The 15,935-nt window shown below is 33.1% G+C and overlaps 2 protein-coding genes, 1 non-coding gene and 1 pseudogene across 5 annotated transcripts; 1 reads left to right on the top strand and 3 right to left on the bottom strand.

Annotated features, from left to right (window-relative positions):
• Window positions 1-216: 216 nt before the first annotated feature.
• Window positions 217-289, bottom strand: TRNAV-UAC. Its single transcript has one exon. It is a non-coding gene; the product is annotated as a tRNA-Val (tRNA).
• Window positions 290-845: 556 nt separating this feature from the next.
• LOC120170737 (tetraspanin-19-like) lies at window positions 846-2,338 on the top strand. Of its 2 annotated transcripts, none has more exons than XM_039178618.1 (6): window positions 846-1,187; window positions 1,257-1,356; window positions 1,466-1,546; window positions 1,609-1,731; window positions 1,801-1,976; window positions 2,068-2,338. In XM_039178618.1, exons 1-6 carry the CDS (start codon window positions 1,021-1,023, stop codon window positions 2,078-2,080), a joined length of 660 nt encoding a protein of 219 aa, XP_039034549.1. In that variant the 5' UTR covers window positions 846-1,020; the 3' UTR covers window positions 2,081-2,338. The 2 variants fall into 2 exon arrangements, with proteins under 2 accessions (XP_039034549.1, XP_039034550.1); XM_039178619.1 differs by having other exon boundaries at window positions 847-1,187; window positions 1,627-1,731; window positions 2,068-2,251.
• Window positions 2,339-2,465: 127 nt separating this feature from the next.
• LOC120170735 lies at window positions 2,466-4,101 on the bottom strand (annotated as a pseudogene).
• A 3,135-nt stretch (window positions 4,102-7,236) lies between these two features.
• Window positions 7,237-9,715, bottom strand: LOC120170724 (E3 ubiquitin-protein ligase AIRP2-like). Of its 2 annotated transcripts, none has more exons than XM_039178611.1 (5): window positions 9,361-9,715; window positions 8,715-8,871; window positions 8,565-8,631; window positions 8,244-8,478; window positions 7,237-7,663 (listed from the first exon to the last, which is right to left on the bottom strand). In XM_039178611.1, exons 1-5 carry the CDS (start codon window positions 9,438-9,440, stop codon window positions 7,453-7,455), a joined length of 750 nt encoding a protein of 249 aa, XP_039034542.1. In that variant the 5' UTR covers window positions 9,441-9,715; the 3' UTR covers window positions 7,237-7,452. The 2 variants fall into 2 exon arrangements, with proteins under 2 accessions (XP_039034542.1, XP_039034543.1); XM_039178612.1 differs by having other exon boundaries at window positions 8,715-8,865; window positions 9,361-9,713.
• Window positions 9,716-15,935: the final 6,220 nt, after the last annotated feature.

Below are 15,935 nucleotides of genomic sequence, written 5' to 3'. Positions count from 1 at the left end.
TATAGCTTGTTAATAGTTCTCTTTCTGACTCTCTCTCTCTGTCTCAATCCACTTTCATGGGCTTGTTTCTAAGGTTCAAAGATTTATAACTGCTATATATAATATTTGAATTCTTCCCTAAAACAATAATGTGCTCCCCCATTTATAAAGTATCAACTTACAAAGTTCATAGTTGTTGCAATAACAAAAAAAACCTGTACAATGCTTAATAAATCTTGTTGCTGCCCAGGATCGAACTGGGGACCTTTAGTGTGTAAGACTAACGTGATAACCACTACACCACAGCAACAAGCCTTGAGAATGATTTATACAAAACATAGATTACCTAATTAAAACAAAACAGAGACCGTTATTATTTGACAGAGTAAAAATATAAAAGCCAAGCAACAAGAAAACAAACAGATAGCTTCCGAGAAATTTCCCTCTGTCTCTCAATAATTCCATCACAACTGTTGTTTGGATGAGATTGTCCATTCATTTTCCCCCTTGCTTCATTTGGAAAGCTAAAATCTAGAAAACCCCACCCATTTGGATCTCATGATACTTACAAGTGTAGCTTTTGGACATATATATTGTTGAAGCACAATGAGAGATAATTGTGAAAAGGAAGTTGGACAGATTCAAAATGGCGGTGGACTATTCGGTCGGTAACGATTTACCTCTTCTGATTTGAGTAGAGAATTGTTAGTCATGGTGACTTGAAATCTCTACATGATAGAAATTTTAAAGATAAAGATGATGATTGATGGTGTTGTAGTGGATCCTACTAATATTATTTATTATTGGTATAATATATATACTAAATGAAGTTATATTATATATCAAATGAAGCACACAAACAAGAAAAGAAAAACAAGAACTTGTCACTGTTTCTTTGATTGATAAGCCACTGCCACACCCATTTCTCCTTGTCCTGTATCCCCAGACTCTATAGTTCTATATACCATCCCCCCAAGTATCTTCTTGTTAATCTTGAGATCCTTCTGGTATTGATCAGAGCTCTGGGGTTGTTTCTTCACAATGGCTGGTATTCTAAAATCCTGCATGCAATCGAAGTTGAAAGCGGTGAACCTGATAATGGCCATGGTAGGGATTGCTATGATCCTATATGGTTTTTGGATGCTCAGAGTTTGGCAGAGAGACATGGCTGGCTCATCTTTTGAGGACTTGGATTCCACTGCTCCATGGTAATTTACATCAAACTTCTTTCATGGCGCTTTTATGTTGTGTGTTTACTGATCTTACTACAACTGCAGGTTTATATACACTTTTCAGGGCACAGGCGTCACCTTGTGCCTACTAACATGCCTAGGCCATATTGCTGCTGATAGTGCACATGTATCTTGCCTTTTCTGTGTATCCTTTTAGCTTCATTAGAGCTCGTAAACTTCTTTGTGGATGCCGGTTTCCCCTTTTTTATAGTAAGCCTAGTATTGCAAGCAATATTTTCTTTAATGGTAGAAAGTACATGGTTATAATCTCAGTGCTTCTACTGATAGAGACTGGAATTGCAGCTGATATACTCTTAAACTCAGAGTGGGAAAAGGTACGAGACTGTCCCCTTTTTCCTTACTTCATTTATTCTCTGTCGATTTTAAGCATTTATAGTTTCGTCGTCGAGGTCAGGATATACCCAAAGATCCGACAGGGAGGTTCCGTGATTTCAAACAATTTGTGGAGTCTAATATCGACATCTTCAAATGGATATTCTCGACTATTTTCTTAGGACAGGTAACTTTATCTTCACATTTTATGGGTTACGAAGGGTGTTTCGTTACGTTTCGAGTCATTTCTTCGCAGGGACTTTCGGTACTATTCACTATGGCACTGAGAGCCTTTAGCCCCAACCAACGCTCAGACTATGATAGTGATGAAGAATTCACTCAAGCTAGGGTGCCACTCATAAGTAACCATGCTCAAAACCTGCTTATGTCATTGGAGAACCTCCTTTTGCAAATAAGAATGAAACTTGGAATGTAAGAAATCTTTCCTGCTTCCCCTTTTCAATCTTTCTATTTACTCTTTGTTGATATAATTTAATTTTGTATCGATTTTTATTGAAAACAGACGAAATAAGTGAGAAAAAGGGTGCCTGCAAATTTATGTATCATTCATAAATAACGAGAGAAACTGAAACAAAATGAAAGCAGAGCTCACCATGGGACACACTACCAAGCTAGGGGCACCCTTGATGCTCATACCAGAATTAGTGTGGTTAAATCTGTAAATTCGTGTCGGTTTGTTGCGCCGATTTGTATTATATAGATTAAAATACGTTCATGTCTTCGTGTTATGTCATATTTTTATCGTTTCTCTTATATCGGATGCATACTTGTGTTCGAAACTTGATCTTGTCGACGAAAACAAGTTAAAGCTATCAGTGTCACATATCACGTTATTTGCATGTTTTTATTTGATTACAAGCATTTATGCGACGAGTATAAGGAGCAGAGTCAGAACATTACTCAAACCGAAGAATATGAAAGCCTTGCCACTGGGCGACAAACCAAAGGATGATAAGAAGAGTTATTCCAGCTTTTTCCTCCATACTAACACCACAATCTTCATTTTCTCCATCTCCGACCTTCCAATCGAAGCATTGTATCAATCGGCCGAGAACCGTCGGGATGAGCAGTAGTGCCAGTGAAGCTCCAGGGCAGCTTCTCCTTCCACTCCCGAATGACAACAGGTTGAAATGTTGTCCCCTCAAATCCAAAAACTGGAACTTCCCTTGTTGCTTCCACTCTTCACTATGAAACCGCTCCGGTATAAACTCGAGCGGGTTCTCCCAGTGTTCGGAGTCCCTCCCGAGAGCCCATAGATTGACGAAAAGCCTTGTTTGTTTTGGAATATCGTAACCGCCAATGGTACAATCTTCTGTCGACTCTCTCACGACTAATGGTCCAGAAGGATGGAGCCTCAGTGTTTCCTTGACTATAGCTTGGAGATATGGAAGGTTTGCTATGTCAGATTCTTCCAGCATTCGGTTTCTTCCGACGGATGAGTCGATCTCTTCTTGTGCTTTCACAATCACATCCGGGTGGTTAATCAACTCCGATAGTCCCCATCCTATGGTAACAGCAGACGAATCCGCCCCGGCCCCGAAAATGTTCTGCAAAACTCATAACCAAAAGCAAGAATATGCATGAGTTCTGTCCTTGTGAATAAAAAAGTTACTAGCGGCAGACTAATTTACCATAACAAAGGCCTTTATGTTTTCTCTGGTCAATCTCATCTCGGCATTTTCGTCTTCCGATATGTCGATCAAAAGATCGAGTACGTCTTTCACCTTGTCGCTGTTGCCTGCAGATTCACTCTCGTTTCTCGCCTCTTTATGTTCCGATATTACACTCTCCATCAGGATATCGAATTTGTCCCGGACATTCTTCAGTCTTTTCCTATACCCTTGCAGGTCCAAGTTCTTACAGAACCAGAATGAATCCGCCAAATTAAACTTTGTGCTGAGGCTATTCATCTCTTTCACTATTGCCTGCACTTCACTGGCCTCATCTTCTTTATCCCCGAACACCTCTTGCCAAGTAGCATTCTCGATATTACGTTGTTCGTCAGCTTCATCAGCTCCGCTCCAATGTCAACCGCCTCCCCTGTCTCGGCTTTCTCCCGTATTAATCTCACAAATATGTTCATCTCGTCGCGTCTGATCGAAAGCAACCGGTCTAATGTCCGAGACCCTAAAAGTTCAGTCATGCACAATTTTCTCGTGTACTTCCAATAGGGTCCATAAGGTGCCATGGCCATATCAGACGTACCATACGTAAGGTAATCGAGATTTGAAAGCTTTGGCTGGTTTCAGAAGCTAGTTTCATGGTTCCTGAAGAAATCCTTTGCCAGTTCCGGGGAGGAAATAAGCAGACAACGGTTCGATCCAATGTAGAAGTGAACCAAAGGTCCATAACGGTTCGAGAGCTTGTTAAGAGCTTGGTGAGGTATGGGGCCAAGGAGGTGCCTGTGTCCGATAACAGGAAGTGCTCGCGGGCTTGGAGGAAGCATGCCTCGCCTTTTGCCGAGGATGACTCGGAGAAAGATTATGGGTACCGACCAGATAAGGAAGGCAAAGCTGAAGAACTGTGAATCAACCATGGTTGAAATATGAGTTTGAGTTGCAAGAACGTGGTTTCACTGATGTTATATACAAGTTCAAATGCGAAATTAGAGATGAAATTATTTGGATGGTTAAAAATATATAAATCAATCGTACAACAGCCCTGGAAGATGAATTTTGAAATTCTTGGACAAATTAGGTGGCTACAAAACAAGAAAAATATTATATTATCTCTTTGATGTAATAAAAGCATCTCTCTCATAGTTTGCATCTCTCATATTCGGTTCGGGTCATTTCGGTTCAAGTCATTCTAGGTTTAAACTTAGTTCAAGTCGGGTTCGGGTCGGTCGAGTCATTTCGGGTTTCAGTTTTATTCGGGTCTATAATAAGTCGGTTCAGGTCGGGTCAATATCAAATCGATTGATTTTCGATTCAGATCAATTTATATCAACTGATTTCGGGTTGGATCAAATCCGATCGGTTGATTTTTAAGTCGAATCAATATTCAATCAGTTATTTTTTATTTAGGTCAACTTTGCATCTTCGGGTCAAATCAAGATTTTTTTATTGATTAGGGTAAAAGAATTTGTGGTACGATCTATTTAATAAAAAACCAAATTTTTTAATTATAACTTTTATTATCAATAAAAATTTAAAACTAGATGCTTAACGTTCAATTACAAATATAATATTTTTATTAAATTTAAAAGTAATAATAATATACTATTTATGTTTGAATAAATATTATTTTAAATATATCTATAAATGATATTATATTACTATACCATTGATAATATTTTTATTTTAATTATAAATAAAAATAGATATCTTTATATTGTAAAAATAAGTTATTTGTGTTGTGTAAAAATAAGTTATTTTCATATTAAATTTAAATAATTGTATTTTTCTTATATGAAGGAATTAAAATAATTTGTAAATTAATTTAACATTTTGGAAAGTCATTTTAATAGTTCTAATACATTAAATTAATAATTCATAATTTGATTGAAATAAATTGAAAATCAATTTATTTTATTTTGAATCATTAGGTAATAGAATCCAAAATGAAATATTGAATTAATAAATTATTATTAAATAATTCAAAGATTAATTTCATAATGAAATCTAAAATAGATATTAAATTAATAAATTATTATTTAAATTAAAAATAGAAAATAAAAATTAAATAAATTTTAACATAATTCTAAGATGCTAAAGTTATTTTTATTTTATAAAATTAGAATTAGATTATATAGAAAATATTTAATGGAGCAAAATTAATTTTATCCTAATTATTAATTAATTAATGAATGAATTATAGATTAAAGTTAATTCAAATTTATTTAATTATTAAATATTTTAATAATTAAATTAGGTATATGAATTTTAAATTTAGATATTTAATTAATAAAAATAATTAAAGTTCAAATCAAATAAATAATTAATATATATATACTTGGATTTTATCATACTAATTTATTATTTAACACATTGCTAAAAAAAATATTTATACACTTTAATTATCAAGTTAAAATCAGGTAAATGTTCGGTTTAGATCGAGTTTGGATAATTAAATTTGGGTAATTTTCGATTTAGTTGCTTTCAGTTCGGGTTGCTTTTAGTTTATGTTACTTTCGGTTTGGCTAAAATTCGGGTTGGTTTTGATTCGGTTCAGGTTATTTTCAGTTTGATTTACTTTCGGTTTAGCTAGAATTCGTGTCGGTTTCGATTCGATTCAATTTTTTGGATTTTGAGTCAAATTTGAGTCATCATATTTGAGCATATTTCGCTTCTTGATTCAGTTAAATCGAGTTCTGATCAGATTTCCCAAGTATACATTAAAATCCATAATTTGTACACTTACATACGAATAAAGTCTATAAATCCTAAAAACCCGACCCACTTCCTGTTAATCTCTAATGTTCTCTTCTCACCTTGCTTGTATTTCATCCGTGAACGACGAAATAAACACCCACCACACCGCCCCCCCCCCCCCAAAAAAAATAGCCTGTGCCCATGGACCACAAAACAAATACATGAAAGCATGTATAGATGATGCAAGCAGAGAATCTAAATCTGCCATTAGAATTTGCGAGGTCACAGCCAAAATTGGTGTGGATATAATAATGATATGATATTACGGGTGATGTTTAGTTTCTTGGCCTCAATAATTGAGAATCTTGATGATGCATGTGATTACTTTAAAATAGAAGATGAACTCATGTTCGTTCGTTTAACTTTAACCGAGCAAATGAACGAACACGAACATAAACGAATAAAAAATTTCTTGTTCGTGCTCGTTAAGGAATGTAGCTTGTTCATGTTCGTTCATTTAAATGATAAACGAACACAAATGAACGAACGTAAACGAACATATGTAAACGAACATAATAAACGAATACAAATGAACGAACATAAACAAAGACAATAAATGGACATAAATGAACGTAAACGAACATAAATGAAAATAGATTTTTTCCTAACAGTTTTAGAATTATATTTTATTTAATTGTTTTGAGTTTTTTTATTTGTATTTAAAATTAATTAAATTTTAAAATATTTATGGGTGTGAGATTAAAATTTATTTGACTCTAATATTTTAAATGGGTCTAGAGATATTGGGTTAAACATAAATGAATGCACATAAGCAAACATATTACCGAATGTTCATGAACGTAAATGAACGAACAAGCCTTTTGTTTATGTTTGTTCATTTAATTAAACGAACACAAAATATTGTTCATGTTCGTTCGTTTAATAAATAAACGAACAAAAACGAACTTCCCTCCGAACGATTCACGAACGGTTCGTTGAACGTTCGGTTCGTTTATAGGCCTAAGATGAAGTTTACGATTTTAAGGATTAATTTGATAAAATATTAAAATATCAAAAAAAAATTAAAAAAAATAAATATCAAATTGAAAGGTGTAAAAGTTGAAGGATAAATTTGTGATTGTCAATTTTATTATCCTATCATGTTTTCGGAAAAAATAATGAACTTATATCAACTAATCTAGTGAAATAAGTCATTAAGTCTCTTAAGTAAAGTTAAAAATTCGAATCGTAATATTATGAATAGAAAAAATCGAACTGAAATAGTTATTGAACCTTTATAATATACTATCTAAATTAATAAATTCAGTAAGCTCGTGAAAAAGAACATGAGGCAGATATGATTTGGTAAAGGATTTGTTAATAATCAAAACATAAGGCTATACAGAGAATGTACAGATGTACTAAATACAATTACATAAATTGTAGATGAACTACCTCAACTTCAGCACCAGCCCACAACAACTCGGGCATGATTTTTTCTTCTTCTTATGGTGAGAAGAGGGAACAAAGAATTTGCATTCAAGATGAGCTAAAATTTGCCAGATTGAGCGTTATCACCGTAGGTGGGAATCATAAGTATCAAAAATGGTATAAGGGACAATGAGTGGCAACTTATCTATATACATGAAAAGCCTTCTAAGATTCTCTCTTGTCACCGTTGTCATGTCAATTATATCCCGGCTGTCTGTATATACCCAGAGATCTCCGGAGTTAACTCTCTTGAGATTATCACGACAGAAAGGACAGGACTGTGATCTTGACCGCCTGCAACTGCAACAAGTTGTTCAAGGATTGCAAAAGAAAAAAAAATGGCCTCGAATACATATCACAGATAAGACGAGCAACCAATATGATTCAGCTCTACTTTTATGTTGTTCGGAACTTTGACCATACCAGAAGAGAAAAACGATAGACAACTATAGTATACAATCAGTAAACAGTATGGAGCAATCAAGTATGATACCGATGCCAAGACACTAGATTTTAGGCTCGAATACAATCAATTATTCAAAAGCATTTCAGACTTGAGATGACATGTTCAACAGCAATTTGGACTACCGGATCACATTTATGGTTCCCCCTACAAAAACGTAAAGGATGACCCTGTATTTTATCTATTCGACATGATGCATCATTGTATGTTTTAACCATAAGTTCCAAAGATTTAATTTCATAGCACTTTAAATAGCATTTGAATGCAAATAACAAAACGATAAGTTCTAAATATGTCATTATTGTCTCTAAAGGGTATTACCACGTCGACAGGACTGTAAACCTATAAACTTTCGAGGATGTCTAACGAGAAAGGAATAAGGGGATTAAGGGGGTGGAAGAGGAAGAATACCATTCACGATAACATTTCAAGCACATGGTGTGGTTGCAGTTTGGTAGCAAAATTTTACTGTCCGTCTCCATGCATATTCCGCATTCTTCTTCTCTTTCAAAATCAACATCAGCAAGCTGTCTGCACTCTTCATCTTCTCTTCTACGATACCTATCCATGCATGCTGCTTTCTGTCTTTTATCTTCGGTATCAGTGACACCATTCTGAAGTTGCTGCAAAGAGGGATAGATAACAGCAGGACAAATAGGAATCGATAAGCATTCGGATAACATAAGAACTACACTCTGCAAATTTACCAAACAATCTGACAGAGAAAGATACCATAGAACTCTCTGACGCTCGCTTTCTTTTCATGCGTAGACATCGTGGTAGTTCCATCCACATAAACCTGCAGAACGCGATAGGGTGACGAAATCAGCTAACTTTCATCACATAAACATACGAGCTAAACATATAGTAACGAAATAAAACCATGTAAATTAGTATTCTTAACAGTCCAAGGGCTCCTGCAAGGTGAATGTCGGTCCACTGAACCAAAAACAAGAAGAGGTGCGCAGCTGGACCGTATGACATTCTCATTTGAAGGCATGCCCCATCGTGCTCCATTGGAAAATCCGACGCCCTGCACCTTGCATTGTACTATACGATGTTTAAGCCGAAAGGGAAGAACATAATTATGATTATATTAAACATATATGGATGAAAATACATCAATATTAGTTTAAGCATTAGCCAAATAAAACTTTTTTCCTTCCCGATATTTTATCTTAGCTCCATCCTACATCAGTAAATAAATACTAAATACACACTGCTATAAACATGGTATAAATTATGGCTACAAGACAGTGTAACGGTCTCGTAAGGTCACCGTTACATCGCAACGGCATCCGTAATATAAAATCATAATTATTTTTAAGAAATAAATCATGTTGTAATGTTCGTAACAGCCGCCGCAATTTAGTACTATAGCTGCTAAAGCTGAATCATACGGAATTCAACAGTACCATTCATTCCCAACATGAACTAAAGCAAAGACAGAAAAACATAACCGAAAAGAAGAAACCAAAGCTTGGGGAAGCAAGAGAAGAAAAGCCCCACAAAAGTTTCCAAGACTTACAGAGTATTAGCATGTTGAATATCAGCTTCCAGCACTTTCAGAGAGTCCTTGAAAGATTTTCGCATATAACCTGTGGACATCTCCCCCTCAGCCCCAAAAACACCCAAAGTCCGATCAATTCCCCACCCGAAAGAACCCTGATTTCCCTTTCCAAGCTATTCGGGGTCTTTTCTCTCTTGGTTTTTGGTGGGTGGGTTCTGAACTATAAGCTGGCAGCGGACAGACAATAACTAGTCTTGAAAATGCGGTGAAGCGCTCCTTGTCCGATACCAAAATGTCGATTTTATTATCTTTTTTAGAATCCAATTTCATGAATCTTTGGATATTTCCCTCTCCTTTTTGTGGTTTTGTCTGCCACCTTTTCACCTTTTTTTCGGTTGCTTTTGTTGGTGGCATTCGCTTGACATTCACATTCTTTTGTATTTTCTAATATGAATTCACAAAGCTTTTAATCACCAATTTTAATATTATAAAGATTAAAATCATAATTACAGTGTTAAATATATTATTAATAACTATCTAATCTGTTGATAATTTGAAAATTAAATATATTTTATTGTATTGTTTTTAATTATATTATAGTCACCATATCATGTCAAATCCCAATCAACAACTATGATAATTAGCGAATATATTTGTTAGAGTTAATGATTGATTATAATTATGGATTAATTTTTATTAGCTTTTATGTTTTTCAAGTGGGTGCAATGATAATTGAGTGGGAATATAATCCGATATGCTATTATTTATCGGTGGTGTGTTTTTACTGAATATCAAACTGGTTCTTAATTATTAATAAATAAATACTGAAAATATCTTTTATACTGTTGATTAAATATTAATTCGATTGATATTATTTTCGTTATAACGAAAGGATATAAATTTCAACATACTCAAATATTCAGTTTGTTTTTAATTTATAAATAATAAGAAACATAAATAATCTAGTTATCATATAGCACATTTGTTCCATGCATTTAAATACAATTATCAATTGTAAGGATGTATTAATGTCCTTAAGATGTGCCCACCAAATCCGCAACATTTTAGGGAGATAATAGTTTTGCTTTCTAGAGCGACAAATTTTCTCAATTTTCGTTTTCTATGACGTTTTTTAAAAACTCAAATTAATGGAAACATGAATGAAATGTAAATGTTTTAGTATAGATTCTATTAACAATGACAGTAATAATAGATACTAATAATTGTTGAACCATGTTTTTTTAATATTTTGATATAACAAATTTGAGGGAAAATGTTTTTAGACTTGAATTGAATTTTTTCAAAGGTTTCAAAAGTTTTCAAAAATAATTCAAAGTCCCTTAAACTAGAATTTGAGCAGAAAATATTTTATGGGTAAGTAGTACAGATACTATTCTTATAGTATCGATATTGCATGAACAATACCAATATTATTCACATGGTACCGATACCAAAGGTAAGAGAAGTATCAATACTCTCTAGGCAGTATCGATACTACCAGATGACTCAAATTCCAGAATACAATATACGTACCAATACGCATGGGGGTACCAATACTACTTAAACAATAGTATCGATACCTTGATCATGGTATCTATACTGATCTGGCCCAACGGCTAGTAACGACTAGTTTATTTAAATATAACAAAGGAAGTATCGATACTCATTAAAGGAGTACCGATACTCCCTGTCTTGGGTAGTTTTATTTTGCAGAGAATTTTATCCCCAACGGCTAGAAACGACCACAAACACATTCCAACCTATAAAATCAAGTTGAGGCACTTGAACAAGGTTACCAACACCTATGCAAGCTTTCATACACAAGAGAAAAGCTTTTTAATCTTTATTTTTCTTTCTCTTGTAAATATTTGCGTTTGAGCTTAATTGTATATCTTTATGTCTTGTTTTTGTGATCTTAATTTTTTGTAAATACCTACCTAGTAAGGTTTTTCTTGTTTACATTCTTTTCTTTGTGAAAATGAGAGTGGTTCTAGCTAAGCCTGTGAAAAGCTAGGGATTTGTAAAGGTTATCTCTTTATCCTGTGAAAAAGAAAGAACAAATTAGTGAATTTGTTAGAAAATTCTTAGTGAGAAGCTAAGGTAGTGGGGGTAGACTTTGGTTGAGAAAGTCGAACCGCTATAAATCCTTGTGCATAATTTTTTCCTATCCTTTAAATCTCCTTAATCCCTAAATATCTCTCAAAACCACTTCAACCCCTCTTGACACAATCATTCGATTGTTCAATTTGAGTTTCATCGAACCCAACAATTGGTATCAAAGCTTGAATCATTAGAAGGTCATAGAAGAAACTCTATCAATTATCGACACATCCGAGAAGATGAATTCCACCTCCGGCTCGCTCCATATAGAAGACTCCCAACAAATGGACAAACCTCCATACTTCAATGGAGCCAACTACCGTCATTGGAAGAAATCAATGAAGCAATTTATCCAATCCAATGAACTCGATGCATGGGAGATGATCGATAATGGCTACTCTTCTCTAAAGAAGAAGACAAAGGAGTAGAGTGCCCAAGAACGTAAGAGAACTCAACAAAATGCTAAGGCCATGCACATGTTATTTTGTGCGTTTGATCCTGATATCTATGAAGGAGTTTCATATTGTTCAAATGCCAAGGACCTTTGGAATAAGCTCAAAAAGATCTATCAAAACAAGAAAGAAGAACGAACAAAGGTGGTGTGCTCAATGGCTCTTAAAGAGCCCAAGGTATCTTCTAACTCAAATGAATCTAATTCATATTCTTTTAATGAGTTACAAGTTGCCTCTGATGAGTTGTATTTGGAATTTGAGACCATGAATTTCAAATATAAGAAATTAATTTCAAAATTGAAAATTGAAAATGATTTTTTAAAGCAAAATTGGATTTTGAAAAGTAAAATAAAATTTTAAAAAATGATTTTGAGCTTTCAAAAATCAAAATCAATGATTTGGAAAAAGGAAAATCTTTATTTTAAATTTAAGCTTGAAAACTTAACAAAGGAAAAAGAATTAATTTCTCAAACCAATTTATCATTTTTAAAAATGGCAAAATGCTCAGATTGCCATTTTCATGGTCACAAGGAACATACTTGTCCTATAAAGAAAAGAAAATATTTTAAAATTAAACAAGTATGAATTTCTAAAGGAACATGGGGCATTGAACCTAACGTTCAAGGATCCAAAGCAATTTGGATACCAAAATCTACTTAAATATCTCTTGTAGGTGTGTGAGAGCAATGGTGATGAAAGTGAAGATACTCAAATGTTCTAGCCACACTTGAAAAGGAATGGGTAACCTATAAACTTAATGTTTATTGATTTGGTAAATTGGTTGCTCATTTAGTTTTTTGCATGCATGAGTCTTTGATTTTAAATGATTTTATGATTTCTATATCATGTATGTTAAAAATATGTTATGATGAACATTTTAAAGTTTTAATGATTTTTCATAATTTTTAGTTCATCATAATGATTTTGGTCAAAATTGGTCTTAATTTTTTGATTTTACAAAATTTTCTTATTTTGACCTTAAATTTAAATGTTTATGCAAGTGATTTATTGAAAATGATATCTCTCTAACAATTGATATCAATTTTTCAAATGCATAACATTTTTGGATAACTTTATGCACATGCTCTTAAATTTATCGATTGGTATTGCATAAGGTATCTTAGACTTGGATATATTGAATTTCTTGTGCTACTAACATGTTTATTCATCTTCATTGAAATTTAATTTTTTAAGTGTCAAGCTTTTAAAGTCAAATTTTTGTTTGAAATGCATTTATTGAGGGGGAGCTTTGATTTTTCAAATGATTTTAATGTCAAATTTACCACTTACTCTCCATTGGTTATTTTTAACTTTAAAGTTGAATTATTTTTATATAACAAAAAGGGGGAGAAGTATGGTTTGAAATATTCAATTTCAACTATGAAAAAGGGGGAGCTTTAATATTTTTCAAATATTGCTCTTTTTCATGAAATGTTTTATTAAGGGGGAGTTTTGCCAAAAACAATTTTTTTCAAATGTTTTATTATATAAAAAAGGGGAAGATTTTTTAACTATGTTTTATAATATATTGATATAACAAATTTAAGGCAAAATGTTTTTGGACTTGAATTGAATTTGTTCAAAGGTTTCAAAAATAATTCAAAGTCCATTAAACTAGAATTTGAGCACAAAATGTTTTTCTGGGCCAGTAGTACCGATATTATTCTTACAGTATCGATATTGCTCACGCGCTACCAATACCAAAGATAAGAGAAGTATCGATACTCTCTAGCTAGTATCGATACTACCAGATGGCTTAAATTCCATAATGCAATATAGGTACCAATACCCATGGGGGTATCGATACTACTTTACACAGTAGTACCGATACCATGATCATAATATCGATACTGATCAGGCCCAAAGGCTAGTAACGGCTAGTTTATTTAAATACAACAAATGAATTACCGATACTCATTAAAGGAGTACCGATAGTCCCTATCCTGATCAGTTTTACTTTGCAGAGATTTTATCCCCAACGGCTCCAAATCATTCTCAACAACTAGAAATTGCCAAAAGCACATTCCAACCTATAAAATCAAGTTGAGGACACTTTAAGACGGTTACCAACACCTATGCATGATTTCATACACAACATAAAAGTTTTTCAATCTTTATTTTCTTTCTCTTGTAAATATTTGTGTTTGAGCTTAATTGTATATCTTTAGGTTTTTTGTGAACTTAATTTTTGTAAACACCTACCTAGTAAGGGTTTTCTTGTTTATATTATTTTCTTTGTGAAAAGGGGAGTGGTTCTAGCTAAGCCTGTGAAAAACTAGGGATTTGTAAAGATTATCTATTTATCCTGTAAAAAGAAAGAACAAATTAGTGAATTTGATAGAAAATCCTTAGTGAGGAGCTAAGGTAGTGGAGGTAGACTTTGGATGAGAAAGTCGAACCACTATAAATCCTTGTGCATCATTTTTTCCTATCCTTTAAATCTCCTTAATCCCTAAATATCTCTCAAAACCACTTCAACCCCTCTTGGCACAATCGTTCGGTTGTTCAATTTGAGCTTCATTGAACCCAACAATCCCAACAATAATTGATCAAATCAATGATTAGAAAGTTGTTTTGAATTGAGACTATTTAAAATTTAATGAAAAAAATGCACGAACAAAGTGGCCTCCATGGTAAATGAATTGTTGATATTTTTTGAGAACATGAATTTGAGCACCATAGATGTCAGAGGTGCTAGCATTTAATGTTGAAAGGTTGAGAGTTATCTTCGAACAGATACTGCCTTGTACATACCCTAGATTATTCAATAAAATATTAATGAAAAAAAATCAATATCCAAATTAAAGGATCATTTTAAAAGATGAATGTGATTTTCAATATTAATATATCCATATCGAAATGATGTTGTTTTAACTACGTCATCAAATCGACGAAAACTACGTTTTGGTAATGTAAATAATAGTAATGAATTTAATACTATAATTATATTAATTTATCGGATAAAGTACATGAATTGTCCCATGACTATAGGATACTACTTTATTGAGTCCATTGATTATTAAAAGTTATAAAATGGTCCTGAATATTGAGAGTTGCTTTCTTGAGTCCATCGACTCTTAAAACTTACAAAATGGTCACTCGACTATTCATTATGTTCCAAATTCACCCTTTTCCATGAAAAAAATAATGGTCGACTGAGCTAAAATGTTAACATGTTGATTGAGATATGATAGTTGTTTAAGATTATGAGACCAAATTTTATCATATCTCATTCAACAGGTTAACGTACAACTCATATTTTTGTTAAATTTTTAATAGAAAAGGATGAGTTTAGAACATAACAAATAGTCAAGTGACTCAACAAAGTAACACTCTATAGTTAGATGACCATTTTATAACTTTTAATAATCGAGGGACTTAAGAAAATAATATCCTATAGTTGAGGGATCATTTTTATACTTTACCCTAATTTGTAATTAATTATGAAGTATATGATAAAAAAATATGAATTTATAACTAATGATCGATTTGATAATAAACAAGGTAAGTTTTGAATTATTTGGCATTAGTTTTTGTTAGGCTCAAAAGGATCAATTGAAAACCATCAAGAGGGGGTGAATTGACCTTTAAAAATCTTTAGTACGGAAGCAATAAAAGATAGAAAATTGACACAACGAATTTATAGTGGTTCGACTTCTTAACTAAGTCTACATCCACTACCTCAGCTCCACAATAAGGATTTTCTAACAAATTCATTAATTTGTTCTTTATTTTTCTAGGCTCAAGAGTAACCTTTACAATTCTCTAGTTTTTCAAGGATAAACTAGAACCACTCCCCTTTTTAACAAAAGTGTAAACAAGAAGACCTCCCAATGTATGTGCTTATAAGGATTAGGTTCACAAAAATGGATACAGAAGATATGAATTTAAGTTATATACACTTGTGTACAAGAGAAAAATGAAGGAAATAAGAATGAAGACTCATTTCTCTTGATCTCTAAGCTTGGATAGATGTAGTCACCTTCTTCAAGTGTCATTGGGTTTTTTACATATGATGAAATGAGCTGATGGTTATTTCTA

The sequence above is a fragment of the Hibiscus syriacus genome, unplaced genomic scaffold (genome assembly GCF_006381635.1).
Source record: "Hibiscus syriacus cultivar Baekdansim isolate YM2019G1 unplaced genomic scaffold, ASM638163v2 tig00111792_pilon, whole genome shotgun sequence".
In the NCBI taxonomy this organism is placed as follows: Eukaryota; Viridiplantae; Streptophyta; class Magnoliopsida; order Malvales; family Malvaceae; genus Hibiscus; species Hibiscus syriacus.
Note: the sequence above shows the minus strand (reverse complement) of the source record. Positions and strands in the feature narration are given on the sequence as shown.